At 39.6% G+C, this 24,745-nt stretch overlaps 3 protein-coding genes across 6 annotated transcripts; all 3 read right to left on the reverse strand.

Annotated features, from left to right (window-relative positions):
- Nucleotides 1-316: 316 nt before the first annotated feature.
- LOC111601690 (proteoglycan 4) lies at nucleotides 317-11,435 on the reverse strand. 2 transcript variants are annotated; one of them, XM_023318399.2, is made up of 9 exons: nucleotides 11,403-11,435; nucleotides 4,471-4,560; nucleotides 4,118-4,287; nucleotides 3,963-4,057; nucleotides 3,765-3,879; nucleotides 2,847-2,980; nucleotides 856-2,777; nucleotides 457-627; nucleotides 317-395 (listed from the first exon to the last, which is right to left on the reverse strand). In XM_023318399.2, exons 2-8 carry the CDS (start codon nucleotides 4,508-4,510, stop codon nucleotides 488-490), a joined length of 2,616 nt encoding a protein of 871 aa, XP_023174167.2. In that variant the 5' UTR covers nucleotides 4,511-4,560; nucleotides 11,403-11,435; the 3' UTR covers nucleotides 317-395; nucleotides 457-487. The 2 variants fall into 2 exon arrangements, with proteins under 2 accessions (XP_023174167.2, XP_023174168.2); XM_023318400.2 differs by lacking the exon at nucleotides 317-395 and having other exon boundaries at nucleotides 481-627; nucleotides 1,328-2,777.
- Nucleotides 11,436-14,110: 2,675 nt separating this feature from the next.
- On the reverse strand, nucleotides 14,111-18,771 carry LOC111601692. Of its 3 annotated transcripts, none has more exons than XM_023318402.2 (2): nucleotides 18,671-18,771; nucleotides 14,111-15,451 (listed from the first exon to the last, which is right to left on the reverse strand). In XM_023318402.2, the coding sequence occupies exon 2, from the start codon at nucleotides 14,750-14,752 to the stop codon at nucleotides 14,513-14,515; it is 240 nt and encodes a 79-aa protein (XP_023174170.2). In that variant the 5' UTR covers nucleotides 14,753-15,451; nucleotides 18,671-18,771; the 3' UTR covers nucleotides 14,111-14,512. The 3 variants fall into 3 exon arrangements, with proteins under 3 accessions (XP_023174170.2, XP_023174171.2, XP_030079769.1); XM_023318403.2 differs by lacking the exon at nucleotides 18,671-18,771 and adding an exon at nucleotides 17,238-17,303; XM_030223909.1 differs by lacking the exon at nucleotides 18,671-18,771 and adding an exon at nucleotides 17,271-17,285.
- Nucleotides 18,772-19,097: 326 nt separating this feature from the next.
- On the reverse strand, nucleotides 19,098-24,327 carry LOC111601698 (signal transducer and activator of transcription B). Its single transcript, XM_023318414.2, is given in 5 exon segments — nucleotides 19,098-20,101; nucleotides 20,189-20,311; nucleotides 22,633-22,711; nucleotides 22,775-22,948; nucleotides 24,279-24,327. Coding segments are annotated over 4 exon segments (1,128 nt in total). The 5' UTR covers nucleotides 22,849-22,948; nucleotides 24,279-24,327; the 3' UTR covers nucleotides 19,098-19,249.
- Nucleotides 24,328-24,745: the final 418 nt, after the last annotated feature.

Consider the following 24,745-nt stretch of genomic DNA (forward strand, 5'->3'; position numbering starts at 1 on the left):
GAGTATTTAGCTAAGCGCAGCGGCTGTTGATTGTTGTTGTTGTTGTTGTTTGTTGTTCATATTGTTGATTGTTGTTGTTTGTGTACTACATAAAAATTAGCAGACAAAACTTGAAGATTACTTTTTGTCTCGGCTACTATCACGACAATTGAGTATTATACAATGTAAATATTATTAATTTTAGTGTTTTTGTTTTTGTATTTTTTTGTTAAAAGTTAAGCGCAAATTGTGTTGATAAAATGTTGCCTGCTTGAACTTTAACTAGAGAGAAAATATATTATAATTAGCTTGCGGCTATAAGACTAAAGTATATAAAAGAAGATAGTGTAGAAAAGCAGTTGCCTAGGCAACTGATACGCCTTCTAGTTGTTGAAAGTTATATACAGCTGAAGAAACTGAAAGTATATAAATACATATATTGAATTGTATAAGCATATAAGTCTGCCATATATATACCTTGATTTTTCACAGACTTGTAACCGCGACTCTAATATGCAAACTCATCGTAGTAATGCTGGGCAAGTCGTGTGCCCGTTTGGGTGCCACTGTTCACTGCTCCTCGGGCAGCGTATTCGTGTCTATGTGAACGCGCGATCTGCGCCGGGACAATCGCTCGCCGGCGTATATCTGTCGATGAAAAATAGGAATCACTATGATAGTTCGCTGGCGATTGGGATTGTGACTGTGACGGTGACGGTGGCTGGGACTGCGAAGCGGATGCAATGGATGATGACGGCGAATGATTCTGATAGATGGATGTCTGCTGATAGTTGCTGTTGCTATTGCCATGACTGGCAAATGGATTATACGACCCGCTACCAGGTGCAGGTGCAGGTGCAGGTGCAGAATACGCACTGGTATAGGGCCGGCTCTGATAGTTGGCATGTTGATGCTGTTGATGTGGATGCAGTGGCGTAAGCGGTTTAAGCGTGGGATCGAGCGCATCGTTCAGCGTCACATCGTAGTCGTTCTCATAGAGTTCGTCCAGATTGAGCTTAACCGGCTGTGGTGGCTCTGGTCGACGCGGCGTTACCGGTGTGGGCAATGCACTGCGTGGCGGCAATGTGGTGCGCGGTGGGTTGGGCGACGGCGCCGGCAGCTCATCACTATCGCTGTCCGGATCTTCGCCGCGCAGCAGTGGAGCTCCATGCTCCAGCAGGCGCACGCCCGATATGGTGGAACCCATGTCAATGGGCGTGCTGTCTGTGGTGCGCGCTTCGCTGGTTAGCTGGGCAGTCCGCACTGCCACACCCACCGGCTGCAAGCCACGCGGCAAATAGGGGCTGCCGCCACGCGACGGCAGGAAGGGTCGCTTGACCACACGTACCGAAGCGGGTCGCAGTTGTTTTGCTGGTGCTGCGGGCGCCAGCGGCTCGTCAGGTTCATCATGGGCCGCCTGCAATGGTTCCTCATCGGCTGGCTCCTCTTCCAGGGCAGGTGCTGCTGTTGTCTTGGAAGTGGGCAGTGCACGTTGTCGAGTGGCCAGTGCCAGTTTTTGATTGCGTCGCGCCGGAGTTAGACTTGCCAACGAGTTAGACTTCGTGCGCGCTGGAGGAATACGTGGCTGTTCTGGTTGCTCTTCACTAACGGGCTCCGGCTGCTCCTCTTCATCTTCTTGGACAATGGGCTGCCGTGGACGGGCGACGGGCTTACGTGGTGCAGCTGCCTTGGGACGCACGCGTTGACCTCGTACAGGTGCTGGTCGCTCCTCGTAATCCACGTCATCCACGAAGTCCACATCGACAGCTGGGGCCCGCGCTCTGTTGGCCTGCGGGCGCTTTCGTCGTGGCGTCTCCCGTTGCTCCACTTCGTAATCCTCTTCCTCATCCAGCAGTACCTTCTTGTCTGTAACAGGTTTGCGCAGTGTGGAGCGCGTAGGCTTGTGTTCTTTTGGCGCTGCAGTGCGTCGGCGGGATGCACCACGTGCTGGCTGTGTGGGCTGTTCATAGTCATCCTCGTGCTGCTCGCGATCTTGGTAGTAATCATCATCGTCCTGCTCGTTAGCACCTGAAGCTGGAGTGGTCGCCGTGTTCTTCTGCACAGGATAGGAGTACTTCTTCTTCTCGTTGACGGGTACGGGACGGGCTATGCGGGGTGGTGCACGTGGACGTGCGTAGACAGAGGCGGCCGCTGCTTTGGGCGTGACGAATTCAGACAATGGTTTGGGTGTAGTTTTTACTTTCTGTGGAGTTTGCTCTTCGGCTGCCTCCTCCTGATCCAGTTCATAGGGCTTTTCGTACTCATCAAGCTCATCTAATACAGCTGCGGTTGAGGGTGTGGTGCGCTTCTCGCTGCTGCGGCGTCTGCCAGACGCACGTCGTGGTTCCTCTACGTCGCGATCCTCATTGAAGCTGCGACGCTCCTCGACGCGTCCTGGCTTGCGTGGCACTGCCTTACCACGCCCACCTGCGCCCGCTTGAGGCTTGGCGCGACGTCCGCCAGGTCTATTTCGACGATCATCGTAATCCTCGTCTGTTAGGTCTTCTTCATCCCTGTAGCGATTGCGATTGTGTCGCAGAGGCTTCTTGTCGTCGTACTCATCATCGTAATCCAGCTGTGGCTTGCGTGGACGTGGTCGGGGATTGCGACGACTATAGCGCTCCTCATAGTACTCATCGTCGGCCTCGTCATAATAGTAATCATCCACGGGACGGCGATTGTAGGGCCGATGATAGGGACGTTGGCCTCGACGTCTGGGCGGTGGCGGCGGTGGTGGTGGTTCCGTTGTCGTCGTACTCGTCGAAGACGTGGTGGTGGCCATATAGAGCTCATCATTTCTGTGTGGTGGTGCAACAGCTCCAGTTAGTTACGCTGTGCTAAGCAGGTCAACTATGTTTCGCACTCACCTGTTCCAATACTTTTGGGAGCCCTCGCAGTCCACGTCGGAGGCAAAGTGACAAATGAAGGTGCGCTGATCGAAGGCCGTGAAATTGGCGCAGAGGAAATCGTGCCGTATGCCATAGACACAATGATGATAGATCTGCAAAAAGTTGAAAGAGCTGTTAGTGGAATTGGCTTACAGCTAAGTCGGGTACTCCCACTGGAGGTGTGAATAAAGTCTGTTTAACGTCTCTTTGCCAGGCAAACAAAAATTCATTTTGAGGTCAAGATCGACACGCAGACAAGTTTTTTTTATTATTTCTTTAATGTTTTTCTTTCTTGGCTTCGCCTTTGGGCACGTAAGCCACAAGACGGCGGCTAAAAGAGAAATTACTGGACACGCGTTACGTGGTAGCTCGCTGTTCAACTTGACCAATTGGATAACGTCGCCTCCTACATTCCCCGTTGCGCTGCTGAGCACAAGGTCAACCAACACGCAACAAAGTCAGCGAAACATGTAAATTCGCTGGCTCCCGTGAACCTTCACCTGGGGAGCACTTCAGAGTGAGATAGTTAGCTTATTATCTTAGTGAAACAGAAGTTTATGAGGAGAGAATATTGGTTAGAAGGATAGACTGAGGGGAGGAGATAGGACATATATTGAAGAACAAACGAAGATATAGAAATGAGAATAATACAGTGAGTGAAACAGAAGTCCAAAGGGACGCACAGGGAAACTGAGGAATGTAGAAAAAGTTAAGCAACAAAGAACAAGAAAAAGACAAAAGGAATTTGACCCATAACAGAGTTTCTCACTTTTGTTCACTATATGAACATGCATCGCTTGAAGATTCGATTTAGTACATAGAAAAGTGAATGGCATAAGAGTATTATTTCTATAGGAACAACTACTATTATGCGTAATTTATCACGAGTTCATTCACCTGACATTTGTACTCAATGGAGGCATAGAAACCATCGTGTAGACCCTCGCACTTAAAATGTATCTCATCCATGGGTGGAACAGTAGACAAGAAAGGATACGTCGAGAGATTGTAGCTGCAAACGAAGCAGAATTAAGTAGAACAGAAGTTGTCAATTGAAGTTTCTTATCTGTTTATTTATATCGCTTAATAACTTACCCTCTCAGCTCCCTCGGCAAGTTAGGGTCCCAGACATAGTCTATTTGCGGTATGCCCGTCAGTTTGGAGCTCTTTGAGACCGTGCCATTGTCTGACTGCAAATGAGAGAAGTTCTACCGTCAATCTGAAGACGAAGTGTGCTCTAAAATGCTCACCTTGCTCTCGTCTCCCTCTGCAGTGGGCAGTTCTTCCTTTTCTGTAGCAGGCTCCGGGGCTTCGGTGGTCGTTGTGCTTGTGCTGGTTGTAGAGGCGGGAGTTTTGGCAATGGACACCTTTTTGAAGGGCAGCGCAGCATCCGCAGAGCTAAGCAGACCCAATAACAGCACTGAAGATACACCAAAAAAAAAAAAGAAAAGAAATATGTAAAAACTGCAGCTGGTTTTTGTTTAATTGCATAAGCGAAGCAGTTTTTGTGCCTGAATTATATCATAGCAGCAACTGTGGCTGTTCCATAATCCAGTTCGGGATTCAGTTATTGCCACGCCTGAATAACCTTTCCTTGACTCACCTGTCGCTGTCATGAACAGCCAGCGTTTGGCTCTTTTCATTATGACGACTCTTCAGTTGCTGTTGTATTTATATTTTCCGCTTTGGTGTGCTTTGAACAGAAATAAGACAAAGAAACAAAAATAATAATAACATTATTATGTAAATTAAAAAAAAAGTAAGCAAAGGAAAGACACAAAATGTTGTAACAAATGCAAGAATTTGCCAATTAACACGCCCACACACAGATACACACTCATGCACTCAGCCAAAGATTTATGCTTTTAAAGAGTCACTGAACGTTGCAAAGAAAAGAAATGTCTCTGGATTCCGTTGGGTTCCTCACTTAACATTTTCGGCACGCAATTCTCAAGTATTTCTCATTTTTTTCGGTGCTATACCTAACTGCAATATACACGCACATGTTGCTTGATTAACGTTACTTTTGCAGCTGGTCAGCAGTCATTCATTCAGTCAATCAGTCAAGCGATTGTTGGACGTAGCATACCTACGAGTGGATCTTAATATGGTTATAGAAAGTGTTCTAGACATAAAAATCGTCTGATTTTCTATGCCTCGTCTATATGGCAAAACGATGAAAATGGAAGAAGTGAAACTGCTCCAAGTTGAATACGTTCCAGACTTAACTTAATCGATTTACTTACTAACAAGCTTCTTTTAAAAATTGAAATTTGTATTTAAATGTAAACTTTTTTGTTGCATATAAAGTAAGCTTTAATTCAAATTGAAATACAAATCCTAAATAGAAATAGAAACGCATTTCTGACAGAGGCATCGCATCAGGAAACACATGAAATACATCTACCAAACGTATTTATTGTATATGAGAATCATGAAACAATTATTTTCTATATCTTGAATATTTCTATTAACATAAAACTGCAATGTAGAAAACCCAACAAACAGTATTTATATAAAATATATAAAAATATTTTCAGTTCCAAGAATTTTAAACTGAATATAGTTTACTCTACAGTTTGCAGATCTACAGTTTAGGTATCTGTTAGTCTGGCATTGCCCACAAGAGCTCTCTTACTTGTTAATACAAGTTTTTATTTTGGTAACAAAACTAAATGGTTACACATTATTAATGTTTAATAAATAACAAAATAAAACTGTGTGGCTTTATATAAACTAAAATGATCTATAAAAATATATTTATTTATGATAAAAGCTCTTAAACGCTTTTGCTCAGTTTTTATTTCCGTTGAATTTCCGTTAATTTAAAGACTTTGATTCAGTTGAAGTAGTAGTAATTGCATAATTAGCCACTGCCTTCAATGTCACTTACGTAAAGCGCAGCGAAAGGGCAACAACAAAAGCACAAACAAACACAGAGACAGACAGGGAGACGGACGGACAGACAGACAGACAGTCGGGTAATGCATAACTATATCAAATTGAAAAGTGAACAATAGATTACACTTACAATGCGGCAACACTTTCATTTTCAATGCGTTTTAATTGGCTGTGCAAATATATATATATATAGCAAAAGCAAAAGCAAAATCAAAAGCAAAAATCAAAATACAAAATCAAAATTTCAAAAGCGGCAGCTGCCATAAAAAGTAAATGCTTTAATTATTTATATTGATATCATTTAAACATAGTATATATATATATATATATATATATATATATTGGCTGCAAATTCCAAGCTTGCAGTTGATTTATTGCAAAACCAGAGCGAGACAAAGATATATATAAAGAGAGAGAGAGAGAGGCATTGCTTTGCTCTGCTGAGTGATACCAATCGAAAGGTTCATTGGAGCATTGTAATTCGGCAGTTTGGCATTGTTTATAGCCTGCATCTGCATTGCCTGCACATATATACACATACATATATGCAGATAACGGATAATAGTTTTATTATGCATTGTTTATTGATTCTCCTTGAATTTGATGAGCCATTCGCCTAACGGGGCGTATGCGCATTTCGAAATGTCAGACAGCGCAACGTCTGCTCGTTTGGTTTTTCTTTCTTCATTTTGGCAAAGAGGAAGCCCGAAATTGAATCGCTCTGGGTAATGGATTTTTGAAGCTTCAACTGCTCATCTGCCTTTCATTTATTCATGGCACAATTTTTTCTTTGCTTTGTATGTCGCAGGCGTCTGGCGTCGGTCCTCTGTCGTCTGTCGTCTGTGGGCTTTACGAATACGACGGAGTTCAAAGATTTTGCCGTTCACACCCCGCTCCACAAAATTAATGTGTGTCGCGCATTTTAAGTAGATATTTTTTCTTGATGTTTGCTGTTGTTGTGTTTAATGTTTACGATGATGTCGCTCGCCTCCAGCTGTGCGTTTGCAGTTTCTGACATTTTGAGCCGAACTTTAGATAAATATGTGACAGAAGATGATAATAGACTGCAGTCAACTGGCTCCATTCATGCAACCTCAAATGCAGGCGCGTTAGAGTATTCAAATGCCAAAGGGTTCAACTACGCAGCTGTCAAGCAGAATCAAGCTTGTAGACAATAAAATATTATAATGCAAATATATGAGCAGACATAACAGATAATCAAGAAAGAGCTGACATTTCAGCTGGAGCTTCCTTTCCCCGCCAATCTACCCTATGCCAACTGACATAAATCTGTTCCATAGACATGTCTGAATGAGGACTCCATCGGCTATCATATTTCAAATATCTAAGGCCAAGCGTGTTTGGTTTCTTTTGATAGCTATATGGGCATACTAAAAAGTTAAGTTTATGGCTCAGCTTTGAGTATGCTGATTCCCTTAATTTGGCTGCACTTTGCATTGCCATAAACAACCAATTAATATATTAATATTTGGCTTTTGTTTGTCGCAAATGACAATATAATGATATGAACATCGAATTTTTTACGGCCCACCATTAAGCTGAGCTGACTTACTGTCCGTCTGTCTGTTTGTCTGTTTGGATGTCGCTGACATGTATCGATATGCCTCGAAGATTCCATGCCGTTGAATTGCCTTTTAGCCAAGTTCAAATTCAAGGCTAAGCACGATCGTTTACAAGCACACGAATACCGGTAAAAACTGTTGTTGCTTCTGCTGCTGCTGGAGCTGTTATTGTCATTGTTATTCGTTTGTCTTTAGCAATTTATTAATGATGGGCAAGCAAATCGCAGTAGCTGTCACAGTCACAGTCATAGTCACAGTAATAGCTATAGTTATTATATATATTAACTGAATAACGAGGGCACATTTCATATCTAGTCATTCTATCATTAGTCATAAGAAGTCACAGCTTCACTCGCCGGCTCAGTAGCAGTTCCTATCGCAATCAGAGTTTTAGCAGTCACAGTTTCAGTTCTAGTCACAGCATAAGTTTTACTACATAATTCATTTAAAAAACGGAAATATTAAGCAACAAATGTATGTGTCGCAGGAAGTTTTTGAATAAGAACTTAATTTAATTTAATTATTTATTATTTATATTTTTGTTTTTCTGTGAATTAGCTAATTTGATGGGTTTCTTTACGGTCATTTTATGAGCGCAAGTGCCTTGAAATTGTGCAAATTGGTAGAAAAAAATCGCAAAACTCAAATTTGTTAAGTTTTTCACATAATTTAGCAATAAAATCGCTGATTGTGCGTGTGTGGGTTTTTTCTATGTTTTTTATTCAAGTCGATTTTGGCAAATGACGTTAACTAATTAAAATATTAGCCAGACAGAGACAATGAGCCTAGAGATGTGTTCAGGCGGAGGTGGCTTAAGGTCAGTCGCAGTGAGAGTCGCAGTCACAGTGAGAGACAATGCACAATCAGAATACTAAATTTATGCATTGCAAAAGGTCGCAGTGTTTAGACTTTCGTCTAGAGCCAACATCTGTTAACCAGTTTCAAGATACGTTTGCTCTATACTCTATATTTGAGCTCTCGATTTCATTTACATTTCTAATGCGAGCAGTCAAAAATTTCTGAGAAATGTGTCGTCGCAACGACGTCAGCAACTGGTTTCGCTTCACAGTTTTTCCTTTTTATTTTGACTTGACGATATTTTATTTATTTATTTTTTATTTATTTCTTAATTTATGCTTCGAGTCGCATCAACCGGTTGGCTCTGCCTCTTTGAGGACCGTTGCTGATCTTCAATAGATGCCGGTTCCACAGACTCGACTCGAACTGCTGCGTTGTCATCCAAAAATTAGCATCTCCGTTCGGTTTTTGGACTTTTCATTTGATTTCTTTAGATACTTTTTGTGGTGCGCTTTCAAGGTCGCCTCAGCTGTTGTGGCTTTCAGGCTTATGTTGATTTTTGTGGTGCAGTTTTTTGTTTCTATTTTGTTTTTCGATCTGTTTAGCATGCTATTATATAATACAGATGTGGGCTTAGCTAATTGCCCTTTGCAGAGCCATTTGTCAGCGCGAATTGATTTTTGGCAGATTGCGAGGATTAGTTTTAGCCAATTATATACTATTGAGCTATCGTTCACCTGGTCTTGGATTGTGTATGGGCGTAGCTCAAGCACAGCTAACACAAATTATTTGATGTAGCTCTTAGCTCTTAGATGTAGCAAAGATCTCAAATTATAAATGTTTAACTATGATTAATTATAAATAAAAAATGGCACTTTAAACTTGACTGAAGACATATTTTTATTACCAAGAGATATTATGCATATTACGTTAGATCAAGTTCAACAATGTTAAGCCATAAATCTTGCGCTTTTATTAGCAATAGATCATATGTTATACACTATGCCTATTTAATAATTGTCTTGAATAGAGCATATATAATATACGACCTTGAAGATTTTAGAATTCTGACCTTAAAAACTCATGGCGTGACTAAAGCTCATTTATAAGAGTTCTAATCAGAATATTCTTCCTCAAAAATATTTTTATGATATAATTAAATTTATTAAGCATATAAAAATATAAAAGATAAACAGCATCTTTAATCGATTTAAAAAAAAAACCTAACAATACTTTAACTCTATTATAAACAGGCCTACTCCCTTCTTAAATTATGAATTATGAAATATTTCCATGAAAATACATCTTTAATATATAATCAGAAAATCATTAATATATTATGTAAATGATATACATAGATGCCTTTAAATATATAATATATGAATTTAGAGCTATAACTGTATATGCAGACATATATATATATATTATATATATATTATACTGCTAACGACTTAGTTTCAGTAAACTATATATTTCAAATACACATATGTGTTTATATATAAAGTATTTTTTAATTTAATATATATTTCGTTTTGACTCATTGCTATTTCTATATATTTCTATATCTATCCATGTTTATATATTCATATATATATATATATATATATATATATATATATATATATATATATATATATACATATCTCCATATTAACATGATTTTCATTTAGCTCTCATCTTCACAGCTTTTGGATGCGTTTGCTCGCGTTTGGCAAGTGAAAACGAGGTTTTCTTTTTGGAAAATCAGTTTTCAGTTTCAATTTGTGTGCTTGTCAATTGTTGCGTTTTTACTTTTTGTTTTTGTTACGGCCAAATAAGCTAATCGCTGATTCCGGTTGCGATTTATTTGAGTGAAGTCGTGTGCGCATATGCAAAAAGTAAATAGATAAAATAAAATAAAATAAAAGAGAGCAGCATCAGCTCAATGAGAAATCTTCATTTCACACGCATCAAAAAGACATTTTAGGCGTTTCCCAGTAATTAACAAAAATTTAAGTGTTCGGGAAACTCGACGTAATGAAAAAATTAACACTTAAGTACTTGAAAAAAAATAAAAAACAAAAAAAAAAAAAACAAATAAATATATGTACAGAAACAGAAATAAAAATAAAAATAAAAATAAAAAAATAAAAATAATGTGCACACACGCTCGGTCGCAGATGAATGAAAGTAAAATTTGAAAATTTGTTTGCTGTAACTGTTGCTGCTGTTGTTGTTGTTGTGTTGACTGTGGCTGTTGATGAAAGTAAAATCGGCGCAGTTTTGTTTGGGCTCTTTGGCAAAGAGATGCGCAAGATACAAAAGCTACAAATTGTGTATAAACAAATTGTGGCAATTTTTGAGTATTTTCAGCAAGTAATGCCAGAGTAACAACAGTATGTTGCTTGTGTTTTGTGCCAACAACAACAACAACAACAACAAGTGCAACACAACTTGTACATGGCAAATAATTAGCAACGCTTGAGATAATTTTGCAAAGTTTTGCCAAGAGTCTCGGCCCTGAGTTTTGAGCAGGCTAAAAAAGATGCTGCATAATATTTCATATATGAGACATGGCTTACCTTAAAAGCAAAATTTTTTATGTTCAAATAATCCAAAACTTGTTTTGTTTTTCAATTAATTTTTAAATATATTTTTTGCTAAACGTTGCTAAAAATGCAGCAAAAAAAGTAAAATTTTATACTATAAACTGCAAGCACACACGCACATAAGTAAGAGAGAGAGAGAGAGAGAGAGAGAGAGGGAGAGACTAACATATGCCTGCATATGTGTGTATGTGTGTGTGTATTGCAGTTTTGTTGCATAGTGTGCGTGCACTTGTGAAAATTTTTATTGTTGTTTTTATACTTTTAACACACGCGTTTGTTTAGTTGCATTAACTATTTTTTTTTTTAAATTTTCATCCTTAGTTTTTACAGCTTTTTGATTGAAAACTCGGCTGAGGGTATTACGACACTTGCGCATTAGTTTTTCACACCAATACAGCTGCATTTAACACTTTTGCGTTTGTTGAAATTTGCGACTTTTTTTTTCAATAGGAAAATTAATATTATCATCAAGCAATAACAATTTTGCATGCAAAACTTTTGCTTGGCCATATAAATTTTATATAATTTTTACAACACAATGCTAAATACGCACGCACACACACACGCATACACACAGACAGAGAGTATATATATATACACTTGTACGAACGCAGCGCATGCGCAGCGTTTGCTGTTGTTACTATTGCTTAGCCACGCCCACTTACTGTTGCCAACCTGTCTTGGCTGCCGTTCACCTGGCTGACCGTTTGCAGACTGAAATTGCAGATTGTTGGCCAACTTCGCGTTGGCATAAAATCGTCTTTTTGGTAACGAAACGAAGCTTTTCAGCTCGCTAATTTGGTTTCCAGTCGCATGTCTTGGAAACTGGTTTCTTGCCGCTTCGCCGCAGCGGCAAAGGCAACGACAACAGCAACGACAACAGCAACGGCAACGGCAACAGCAACGACAACATGCGCATGCGCTCAGTCAAACAGAAGCAGCTGAGAGCGCGCAGAAATGAGCGCGAGAGCATAGAGCGTGCGCAGCAGCTGTGGGAGAGAGCGCGAGCGCGAGCTTAAGCTTAAGCCAAAGCTTTTCTTTGTGTAGCAGTTTTTGTTACAGTTTTTCCTTCACATTCTGTAATCGTTTGTAGTTTGTTTTGTGTGATTTTGCTTTTGCTTTTGTTTTTGCTTTTGCTTTTCCTTTTGCATTTCCAGCATTTGCTATTTAGTCGCTTGTTTCTATCTTATAAGCAGCTTAACAGGTTTTGTTGATTAAGATTTTTAGTATATATTTTTTATTTAATTTATTTATTGAATTTCTTGCAAAATTTATTGAGTAAAACTAAGCTGGAAAAAAATGGTTATGTGTTTTTATTTTATTTATAAATAATGACTTAAGTTATGAGTGGGTTTTTATTGCTTATAATTGATATTTAAAGAATCTTAGAATCATGTTAAATATATTATATTTTATACATTTTCTACATTTAAATACCCTTTTTTACACGTCAAATACTCTTTTTCCGCATTGCACTTAATATACGTACACTTAATTGTGACTGATCTATTAACGATTCACAATTGATATTCATGTGGTCGTTAATTTATTTTGAATACTTTCCGTTTGATTTGCTGAGTGATCGCAATGACATAATAACAATAACACAACAAATTGCTGCAGCAGCTACAGCAACAACGATGGCAACAACAACAGCAGAGTCAGGTATTTCAATTAATGAACCAACGTAGGCCAAAACCATCTGCTATTAGTCACAAGCATGCACACACACACACTGACACACACACAGAGAAAACAACCGTAACACAATAAGTCGTGGACGCTGTCCAAAGACACATAAATTGCTTAAACGGCTCATGAATTATTGCGCATACGCCGCATGGTGCGGAGCACAATTAAATTTTAGTTAGGCACACACACACACACATAGGCACAAAGAGGCATACGCGTATATTAAATGACTAAATCTAAAATCGACTGAATGCAAAATAATGTGAAGTATTTCAAGCGGCTCATAATGAAATCAATCAACGGTCACAACTGCTCCCCATCGGCTTTTGTTGCTGTTGTTGTTGTTGCGCTAACTGCGGATTATGGCATATATATACATATATCTTTTTAAACTGCCAAACGACTTGAGGCTGTGTCTGCAGTTTATTTAACTGCCTCTGTGTGTGTGTGTGTTTCTTACGTCACAGAGCTAAAGTACTTGGAGTGTGTTGCACTGCATCTGCGCATGTGAAAGTTGAATTTGATGTCGACTGTCGTTGCCTCTATTCAAATTGGAGCAACAGGCACACACACACACACACACGCAGACACACGGCTTGTGCCTTAAATTTATGTTGTATTAATAGCACCTACTCATATTCATGCAATTGTTTCCTATGCTCCATGTATGTGTGCTCGCTTTTGAGAATGAGTGCAATATGTCGACTCTGTGTGTGTGTGTGTGTGTGGGTCGCCTAGCCGAACCGGTATGTGGCATACTATCCAAGTCTTGTTGCAGTTTTTAGTACATGTTGTAACTGTTAAACAGCTCTCAATCTGGTTGCTCGCCAGTTGCCTCCAGCTGCCAATCGCCCAGCTGTTTTTTTTGTTTCACATTTTTGATCTGATAAAAAAATTTGTTACATTTCTTGGCACGCGAAAAATTGATAGGATAATCATTTTTTTAATAGCAAACTTAACTGTTTCAGTTTAATATTAATCGCAGCTGTTAAATGTTTAATAAAGTCAAACTGTTTTATATATTTTACCTTAAAAGTTAAAAAAAAATCATTTAATAACCATATACATTTTTTTTCGTATAACCAAAAGTTGACTCATTTTATAGCATATCTTTTAATGGTGTAGCTTTTATTACTTGTTATTGAAAATTAATTTTTACGCTTTTCAGAATGGTTAAATAAAAGTTTTCCTAGTATGCAGAGCGTTATATTCTTTTACAGTGTATCTAGCAGTCGAGCAGTTCAATATGTAATTTTTTAAGTTTTTGCTGACTGTCGAAAACTTAGTCAACATTTTTCAATTTTTTTAATATTTTTTTTCAATATTTTTGTAGCTTATTTATTTTATTTTTAAGCTTTTTTGGGCAAACATTTTTGCAAGTCAAATTTCCGTTGGGCAATTGTCGTCGGCCGCTGGTGTTAATCAGCCAACACAATTTTGGCTCAGCTGTTAAGAAATCAAAATTAATTTATTAAATCTGCAGCTAAATGCCATGCACATATATAGACATATATATTTAATACATTAAAGATAAATTTGCATTAAGAAATAATTGGAATTTTAAGCCTGACTGACTGCACGGGTTAATCAATTGAATTTTCGATTATTTCTGAGCATATTAACCGTTACGTTTGTGCTGAAAAATCAATTTTCAAGAAACCACAAGAAACCGCACCCACAAAAAGTTAAAAGCAAAATATTTGTGTCTCTTTTGTAAGAACAAAATGCATTCAAAATGATTTTTATTGTTATTTCTTGCAAGCGAAAAAGTCGTTCAACCCGTTTGTTTGTTTGTTTATTGTTACTACGTAATTGCATGAAAAAGAATGTATTTGTTGCTTTTACATGTAGTTTGTCAGATTTGCTGCTGTTTTTTGTTGTGACAACAAATCGGGTTTTACATTCTCTCGCAGGCCTTGGCGAAAAAGAAACAAAAACAAAGGCAAAGCGCGCGCAACGAATTGCAATTCCGCAATCGAGTCAGATACGAGTTCGAGTTCGATATCGAATTCGAGCTGAGTTTTGACCTTGCTTTTGATTCAGTTCCACATACACATATATGAGGTGCTATATACCTAGTTCTTTAGATGATAAAGAAGTTCACTATGAAGCGAAACACTTTGCTCAACGTACTGTTCGAGGCCGGCCGCTCGTTGGCCGCCAGCTGAGCGTCCAGCTGATCCTCCAGTTCGACGCCATAGCGCACTATATACCACTCGGCGACAAAGTAGATGACGAGCGTAATTAAAGCGAATTTTACATAGATTTTAAAGATCCAAACTATGTTCAGGCCGAGCTGTTGCAGCAGCTCCAGTGCATCCATTGCTAATGCCGGCTAACGTTGCGTATGCGTAATGTGGCAAAATAAAAAAGAGAGACTGAACACAAGAGCCAACACAGACAGCCAACTCTCGCAGCTTGCCGGCTGAGTGCTTACGCGTAGGGTCTACCAAGCTGGGCAAAGATTGCGATTTGCTGAAATCAGGTCGCTTGAGGCGTCGCTTTGGAATCGCTTTGTGGCTTATGCAATTGTTGTAGCTGTTGTTGTTGCCGCTGAGGTAGCTGCTGTCTTGTTGTCGTTGCTGTTGTTGGTGTTACCGTTGTTGTTGCTGTGTATTGATTGTGTGGAGCAGCGCATTAGTGTGGCGTTCAAGATGCACATTTCGCTTTCGTGTCTGACAGATGCCTAAGTCTTCGTTGTTGTTGCTGTGTTGGTTGTTGTTGTCGCCTCATTTGAATTTTATAGTGTTGATGATCCCGTCGCTTCGATTTTTCGTGTTTTCGTATTTCGCTATTTTGGCCTTTTACACTCGTAATAATTGTTGCTGCCGCTTTCAGTTTTTTTGTTGTTGCTGCTGCTGCTGATGTTGTTGTTGGTATCTCTCACGTTGTCATTTGATCATTATGCGCGCCGCTTAATTATGTTAATTTGTGCACCAGCTTTGTAAAATTTATTTCGCTTTTATTTTTATTTTTCAGTTTCCATTGTTGTTGCTTGTGGCTCTGCTTTTATTTGCGCGCCCTGTAAAAGAAAAAGATTTTAGAAAAATCAAATATATTCGGCGCATTTGTAATTTGTTTGCAAATTAATTTGTATCGGGGTGGGCAGCGGAAATTGATGAAGATAAATGATTCGATCATCGACAGCGCCATAAACAAATTGGATTGCGAAAAGGTTGACTCCAACTGGAGTACTGGGCATGGCTTGGACAAATATTATATCAGCTCGAAATGTCGTAAAGATATATTGATTAATATGAGTGTTAAATGGAGCAGCAAGAGATGATAGCGAGTGGGAGCCAGGGAAGAGAGTATCAGAGAGTATAATTGAGATAAACACGAGTTTAAAGGTGTTGAGATATCCAAATCTGAGTTAAAACTGAATCAAAGCCTAAACTAATCATATAAGAGCAAAGTGTTAGCATAATCAAAGATAAAATTTTTTAAAATCTGACTTCATCGGAGTTCAATCTTAGCTCAAAATCTGATATGAACATCTGAGTTCGAAATCGGAATCAAAACTGAGTTAAAATTCAATCAAGCTCTAAGACAGTAATATAATATATAAATTTGATTTAAAGTCAATGCATTAGGCTGTTCAAAAGTTAAAATAAGATTAAAATTAGATTCAGAACTTGCGATCAAAATCTAAGATTAAAATTTTTAATAAAACACGGGGTTTAAGATCTAATTTAATAATCTTAGATCGAAATCTAAGATCGAAATTTAAGATCGAAATTTAAGATCAAATTCTGAGTGAAATCTCTCATCTGAGTCTCTAATGTCAGATCCAAGTCTGATCATATTGTAAGCCAGGCTTACAATGCAGCCCTTAGCATAAGTTTGTACCAAGCCTTAGCTGTAGCACTGAGATTTCTTTTGCAGACTTGCAAATCAGTTTATAAATGAACGTAGCCATGAATAATTGATTCGCTGTGCATTCTCTTTCCGTCAATCTCTTTCAGCTGGACTATTTATAGGTAGCGCAGCTTAAACTCTAGTCATGACCTTGACAGCAACCTTCCCAGCGAAACGACGAGTCAGTGGCCGCCCCCTTGTGGCCACACCACTGTCTCTCAGCCAAGTTGGACAAATTAAAGTGGGCTGAGCGAGCCGCAACAACTCGACTGCATCTTCAATACACTTGACAATCGCTTAACGAAATCTGCTTAACCTTACGATGTGTAGCTCCTCCTTCGACTTTGGCTGCATCTGCAGCCACGACTGTTCGCCTCTTGCTTGCCGTTGATAAATGCAGCAATTATTTAAAGCGCACAAATCAACTTCAACTTGGATGGGTCTATGCGACTGACCGGTGTGGCAGGCGTCGCATCGAGTCGCGTCGCGGTTGCCGTTTCGAAAAGCCAAACAAAGTATATTACATTAATTTCAAAATGTACGCGCAAAAAACCCCGCAGTTGTTGCAATGCACTCAGACAGAAAGGAAAAAAAGATAAATGAAAATGTGTTTAAGAAACCAGTCGCCAAATGGACAAAAGTGGATTGCCTTCACAGTGCCTGGGGAACCGACTACTCGCCAATCGAATTCTTCCTGACTGCAGGCAACGCGAAGTATGTAAATGCTGAAGTTGAACTGTCGCATAAACCGAGTCACAGACAGAGACGCGCAGCTCTGTCTCCACTCCTCCACCCCTCAGCTGTCAACTTGTCAAACCAAAAACTAGAAACTGAAACTGAAAACTCGAGTCTACACACTTTAAAGATTCGCTAAAATGAGTTTGTTTGGCAGCCAAGGCAGTTGCTTCAGTCGCTGATAACTGCGCGCACTCTTCCATATTGGCGCTTACCGGTTTCTGCGACAGACCCTCTGACATTCTCACCTTATTCGCATGAAATACTCAATTTTTTACTTGTATATACCCTGTAGCTGTAGCCCTGAGCAGTGCTTGGGGCATATAGAATGGATGACAGGTGGAGGTTTGAGTTAAGTTTTCTACTTTTCAAAATTTAATAGTAAATAGTACAATATATAGTTTCCATATACCAAACTTGAAGGATAAGGGGCAGGAACATTTTATTTTAAACTGAATTTTAGTTATACGCATTTAAACCTGAAAAGATTTTCCAAACTTTCGTTATCTATTCTTTAAAAATATCTTGACTCCTTGGCTTCCTCTATTAAGTCTCTACTGCAGAGTATCTATCAGTTCATAAAGTCTTTGTCCCGAATTCCTTACTCGTTTGTAATTCAAGCTCACTCATATATAGCAATATAATAATTTCAATTTCTTGGCTACATGACATTTGCGTCACATAGTAAATTATTTAGCTGCATATTAATTAGCAAATACTTCCCCACAAAGCGTAACAGACATTAAACGCTTTTTTAAGTAATTCGCTTTTATATAATGCAAATGGCGCTAATTTGTCGTCCAATTGGCAGTAACCCATTAAAATGTGGGTGACCAGCGAGCAGCCAGACCAGGCCAAGCCAAGCCAAGAAAACCAGTTGAAAACATGATATGAAAACATTTAGGTAGATGCCGTCATAGATACATATCGCTGTTTGGGCTTGCTGAGGGCCTGCTTGGCTTAGGCAGTGGGGGAGGACAGTCTGACACGCATTTCTACTCGCTAATTGCACAAATTGTGTCAGTTGTCGCTGCCCAATGACCAAATGTTGACAATTGACTTTTAATTAGGTAGGCCTGAAGCTTGAGCGTGTTATTGTTTGTATAACCGGGTTTTTTATGGCTTTGGTCTCTCTGTTTCCGTATGCGCTTGGAAGTCTGGTGTAAACTAATTACATTCTTATTGGAAATGTGAGTTGAGAATAAAACCATATTGGATTTATCAAACCAGCTTTACTTATAAATTCTTATCAGCAATCGAAAGAACTTCATGTTAATATATAACCAATTGGATTTGTGTTAGAATTATGTTTAGAGTTTTACATTCCAAACACATTCATATTTCTACTGGTTGGATCTGTGTGTGGGCTAAGCTAGTATCCCCTTAGACTCTAGTTGAATAAATTATACTGCAAAGAGCAAAGAACTGACTGACTCCAACTTCACATTCCGTACACATGCATACTTCACGAACAACTTCTCTTTGCTTCTGCTTTATTCTCGAACTTTCTGAGGCTGTCTTCCCTACAAAAAGTTACCTACAATAACATCTACAGTCAGTCACATCTGAACACTATCAATCTTATTCAAAAAATTGCTTTATTTAAGCATAGTTTTGCGCAGGCTAATCTTATATGTATTATATTTACCTCATTGTTATCTATACGTGCACATTTTGTTGAGTAAACAAAAAAAGAAACAAGAAGAAGAAGAGACGACAACGCACACGCAGCTAACTTTGACAATTGGAAACTGGAAGCGCAGCATTTCCACTGCTTGGGCAAAGCTGAAAGCCATATGATCAGCAGCTGATCTGCAAGCAAAGCTTTTAAAATAAACAGGTAGCCATAACAAAGTGTGCGAGAAAGAGCTGGCTATAATAAATATTCAATGGCAAGCGTGAGTTACATAGCAACGATCTACGGGCAGCTCACAAAAGCAAAGCTCGCCTTTTATATTCTGAGCACCTAAAAGTATGCAATAGAAAATCATACAAGTGTTATAGACATTTTATTTTGCAGGTACATAAAATTTATATAAAATGGGAATATACATATATATATACAACTTCTGGGAATCGGGTAACGTGCCAACTGGTGAGGGTATTATAAGAAGGTAAACAAATTGGCGCCAATTTGCAGCACATTTTCCATTAGACAACAACAACTACAAAGCTTTGTGTGAGGTGTTCTTTATTTGTTTTTGTAACTTCTAATTTGTGCAGATTTTCACTCAATGGCCTCAATTATTTCATATTCTTCATCCAAAGAATGATCATAATCGATATTGTATTTATTTTTAATTTTACTTTTGTAATCCTTGAGCTCATCGTCGTTCTCAAATTTATTCAAATTGTAGCGCATGTTGCCGCGTTGTTTGCTTTTGTAGCTGTTGCTGCTGCTGCTGCTGCTGTGATTGCTGTGCTGTGTGCTATGTCTAGAGGACGTGTTTGCTATGCTAAATTGATTACCTTTATTTCTACTGCTATTCCTACTGCCCTGCTTACGGCTACTGCCACTATTTTGTCTACTTTGATATTCGCTATATTTACTAGAGTTAAATTGTTGCTGTTGCTGTTGCTGTTGCTGCTGCTCTTGCTGTGATGATGAGTATGACGATTGAGATTGATTGGTTGTGTATCTCATGCTGCCTCTAAAACTATTTTTGGTCATTTTACTGTAGTTGGTTGGTGAGGTGCTATCTACGATGTTGTTGTTGTTGTTGCTATGTTTGCTTTTATCTATGTTGCTGCTGCTGCTGCTGCTGCTGCTTTTGTTTTGTGCCAGAAACTGTCGCTGTCTGCTGCCTCGCTGCCGATTCACTGCCTCCGCCGTTGTGTGTGCTTTCCCAATCTTATACTCATCATCAGCCTTATATCATACCTCAGCCTGCTGCTGCTGCTGCTGTTGGCTGCGCTCGGGTATGCGATAGAGCTCGTCGTTATTCTGATAGAGCTGTTCGGAACTGGCGCAGTTGACATTCGACCACCAATCACAGACGCGCACAGCCTGATTGAACACCGTGCCGTTCGGGCAGAGGAAGGAGTACTGATGGCCAGAGTGCAGGCACCAGTGCCAGACCTTGAGAGTAAGAGAGAGCATGGAAAACATTGCTTGAGTAACATTTGTTCAGCAAATCGTTCAGCCTGGATGTTGCCCTTAGCTCACCTGACACCGCGTCTCGGTATCCGCATAGTAGCCCGGCTGACGACCTTGGCAGTTGAACGACAGACCCTTGGGCACCGCATCATAGATTGGATAATCCTCGCCAGCTATGTAGCCATCAATTTGCTGCAATAGTAAGCCATAAATGAGATGCGATTTTCAAGTACAGCTCGTGCATGGGTATGTGAATTATCTCATTGAGTGCAACTGCAGCGCTGACCTTCGTTCGGCTGCTGGTTGCTTAAGCAGGGCATATTTAAAATCGCGGCAAAACAAGCAGCAAAATGATGTCTAAACAATAACAAATTACGAGCCTGAAACAATTGCCACACACACTCAATTTTAGTACATGCGAAAAATAAAAAAAGAAACAGAAACAGAAACCGAAAATTTAAAATGCAAATGCATCAACCGAAAAATCTGTCGAAAAACCAGCAAAAAATATGAACAAAAAATGAGTAAAGATCAACAAAAGAATCAGTGAGTGTTGAAAAATGTGCAATTGTGGGTGGTTATCTGGGTATGTTTGTGTGCATGTGTGTGTGTGTGACAATAAAGCCTCTCTAAAAACAACAGAGAACTGTCAATCTCATGCGTATGAAACCATGAAAAGCTGACACAGCAACAAAGCGCGACCAAGTGGCAACACCATCGCACACACACACACATACACAGAGGCGATGACATTCCCATGACTGACATTCGACAGCAGCGCTCTACAGCTCTGTTGTTCTTTTGTTCGATCCATACCATTTTCGTATTCCTGTGCAACATGTTGCATGTCACTGGCCTATATTTCAGCTATCTTGATCTTGCCTCAATTCCAATCTAAATACATTTTTTCGACACCAATTTCGCAGTGTTGCTGCTGCTGCGTTACGCTTAAATAAATTCATTTGCAAGGCGTGTGACGAAAAAGCTTTGGATGGACTCTTTTTGCTGGTGCCGATGTTAAAGTGCTTATTTTATTGTTATATTTCAATTTGAGGTTAATGCATTATGCTGATGAGCAGTGTTGCAAAACATCAATGGAAAAGTGTGGGACGTAATAGTAAATGAATTATGAAGGGAAGCCTAGAGGCTTAAGTAATTATCACATTTTGTATTTAGCGCACACTAAAATATATTGCTCTATGCTGCATTTAAATATATATTGTTCTGCAAATAATCTAATTCTAAATAAAATACTGTAACGCTAACGACAAGATTATTTTAGTCCTTTTTAAATTAAACTAGTATTTTTAAATTATTTTTTAGTGCATTCTTCAGCTGCATTTAGGGTGACCCTATTAGTAATAGTAAGCTGGGTAATTCCTTTTCGATAACTATGTATTTGCTATGAGCTAACTATTCGATAACAATTCTCAGCTCTTACCAAACAGTTTAACGGCTTTTTATTGCCTATGCAATTTCCTGCTGCACGCTAATAACTTTCATGAGGTTTTAACATTTGCAACTGCAACAACAATAGCCGCCCAGTGCCACAGTAACCCAGCTGCCTAGCTCTTGTCTCTTGCTGCAGTAAGTACTTTGGCTGCTTAAATACCAGACGGCGAAGACTCCAGAGCAACAACAACAAAGGCAAAGCGAGCAATTTTCCTTTCTTTGCTCTAGTTGTTGTTGCTGCTTAGAGCAGTTCACCAAGGCTAATTGATAAAAGACTAGAGTAAAGAGCTCCAGCAGCACTAAGAGCCGAAGAAAAAAGCCAAACGATGACGACACCTTGAGCCAGCCAGGTCTGCATGCAATGGGAAATGCGGCCTGGCCAATGGAGGAGCATCGGGTTCGTATAAGCTGGTGTGGCGTTTGCGGACGTGAGAAGATGTCTAACACTTTGCAGACAGGTCGACGACGACGACGACGACGACGACGACGACGACGTTGTCGCTGCACTTGCAAAATCGAGAGACTTTTTGGTCCACTTTTATTTTTGTCTTGGCAACAATTGCATTGTTGTTGCTGTTGCTGTTGTTGTTGTTTTTGTTGCCACTGAGGCGACTACGACTGCAACTTTGCGTGGGAGTTTGTTGTAGCTGCCGATGTTAGCTGTGTGTAGATCGCAATCAGACAAGAGACAAATGGTGTGCGCAATCTTTTACTTTGAATGAGTATAGAAATTATCTAAGATGACACTTTTTTAGCTGCTGCTGCCGTTGTGGCTGCTGCTGCTGCTGCTGCTGCTCATGATATATCCATTCTAACGCTAATGAAGCTATCAAATTGTTTTCAATTTTTTTAATGCGCTTGTATTCCCAGGGCTATAAAGTTTTATGAGCGCCAAATATTTCAACGATAAATGAAAAAGATAATTGACAAAGAGCAATAAATAGACAAATCGACTGAGCGAGAGAGAAAGAGAGAGAGGGGCGGACATGCAGACCAGCAAATAAGCAGTTGAGAGTTGAGACCCAAGTTGGGATTCACGTTGCGCCCTCAACCGAACTTACCCCATTGACACAGTTTCCTGCCAGCAGCACAGCGAACACGACAACCAAAACGATGGACATGCAGGAGGCAAAGAAGTTGCTCGAGCAGAAGGAGGAGGCGGAGCTGCTGCCGTTGCTGCTGGCTGCCAGATGAAGATGCTGCTGCTGTTGTCTGCTAGATTGTTGTTGTTGTTGTTGTTGCTGTGGTGATTTGTTCGCTGTTGTTGCGGCTGCCATGATGTCTGTGATTTTGGGCTTTACGGCTACGCGGCGTATACGTAATTTAAATGTGATTTTGTGTGTTCGTTTCGCTGTTCGTTGTTGCTGTTGTTGCTATCTAAAATACAAAATCGAAAAGAGAAAAATAGAGACGAGCTAAGCTAAGTGCTATTAGATGTTATATACACAGCATCCAATTTGTGTGTGGATGTGTGTGTGTATTTTTAGAAAGGAAGCTGCAATTGGAAAATTGCATTGGGCCCAAGCAGCAAAGATGTCTTCTCAAGTGTTTTTTCTCGGCTTTGGCATGTAATTAGATTTCATTTTTATATTTTTATTATTTTCTGATGCATGCGGCTGTTGGCTCTTTTTGGAATTTTATGCCTTGCCGCAAATGGTAATGGGCATTTGTGGTTACGTTAGCTGCGGTGGTTTCTCTAATGTTTGTGGTGGCTGAATTGCCAGGAACAGATGATGCTGCCACTGCTGCTGCCGTTGAGAGCAGCAACATTCACTTCTTGCCACTTGGCTTTTGAATACAGTTTCTATTGCTTTTTGATTACGTTTAATGCTTGATTAACTTAACGTTGTGGGTGATAATTACGTTGAGTCTAATGTGGCGCTATTTTGATTGAACTTAATTGAGAGATGGTGCATGTTGGATTATAATCAAATTGAATTGACAAATTTAAGGCGTAGGCTGTACTGCTAGAAACTACTAAAGTAGTTCTAGTGCTATGATTTCCATACAGTCTAGAGTTCTGTCTTTCATTTCGAGTATGCGTCAAAGACGTTTCATTCCCCCAAGCTCATTTATGCTCTCAATCGAAACCTGGTTTCAGGGTTATGGAACCTTAAGCTAGCAGCTTTGGCTCAGCAGAAAATCTTCTTATCTCCTTTAGATGTACAAATTAGGCATCCTAATACAACATTTCGATGTGCATTGGAGAACCGTTGAGATTGAGTTCTCAATAATCAATATACATATGTATCTCTCTGTATCCTTGTACAACTAGTTCTCATTGCGCTCTTAAAACATATAAAATAAGTTTTAAGATTCTATTAAACACTGTATTGAAAGTTCTTAATAATTCACAGCTTGCACGCAATGTCCTTAGGTAACTCCATAGTTTAGGCAAGTTCCTTAATAGATTCCTTGCCAATTAACAATGCTTAGCCATCAGCATATAGTAACTTAGCCAACGCATATTAAAATCTTTTCAAATTAAGCAATTTCCAGCCAGCAATTGCTTTATTATCAAATTATTTCGTATATTTTTTATTTTCTGCCATTATAAAGTTTTTTTATTTATAAACTTTACGTAATTAATCTCTCAGCTTAAGAGGCACGCACTTAACCGCACACTTGAACAACTCTTGATGTGTTTGTTGATATTTATTTATTTTTTCTGTTGATCTGTTTTTCTTGTTTTTCTTTTGGTTCGTACGTTTTTGGGTCGCGAGCTGCGAGCTGCACGTGTTGCCGCGTTTGGAGTTGATGCAAAAGTTAGAAAAAATTTCGCATCAATTTTAGTTTTATACTCAAGAGCAGGTCGAGCGTCGCGGCGTCGTTTGCCACTCGGCTGGGGGCCAATAGATGAGCGCCGCTACACAAGCCAAATGCACAGAGTCATCGTCAATGCTGCTGCTGCTGCCGCCGCCGCAATTGCCAAAGAGCAAACTCATCGCCATCGTCATCGTCATCGTCGGCGAGCAGCAGCCGAAACTGAAACTCAATCATCGTGCAATTGGCGCTCATTCGGCTCTCTGGCTGCTTCGCATTCATCGCTAAATATTTGAAACTGTGGCAGATGCCGCAGCATCGCAGCGGCATTGCAGCATTGTTGAGCTGCTTTGTTTTGTTTGCGGCTTTTGTTTGTTTATGATTTTGGCACATTTTGTGTTGTTGCTGTAA

The sequence above is a fragment of the Drosophila hydei genome, unplaced genomic scaffold, assembly GCF_003285905.1.
Source record: "Drosophila hydei strain 15085-1641.00,03,60 unplaced genomic scaffold, DhydRS2 tig00000001-arrow-pilon, whole genome shotgun sequence".
NCBI classification, from domain to species: Eukaryota; Metazoa; Arthropoda; class Insecta; order Diptera; family Drosophilidae; genus Drosophila; species Drosophila hydei.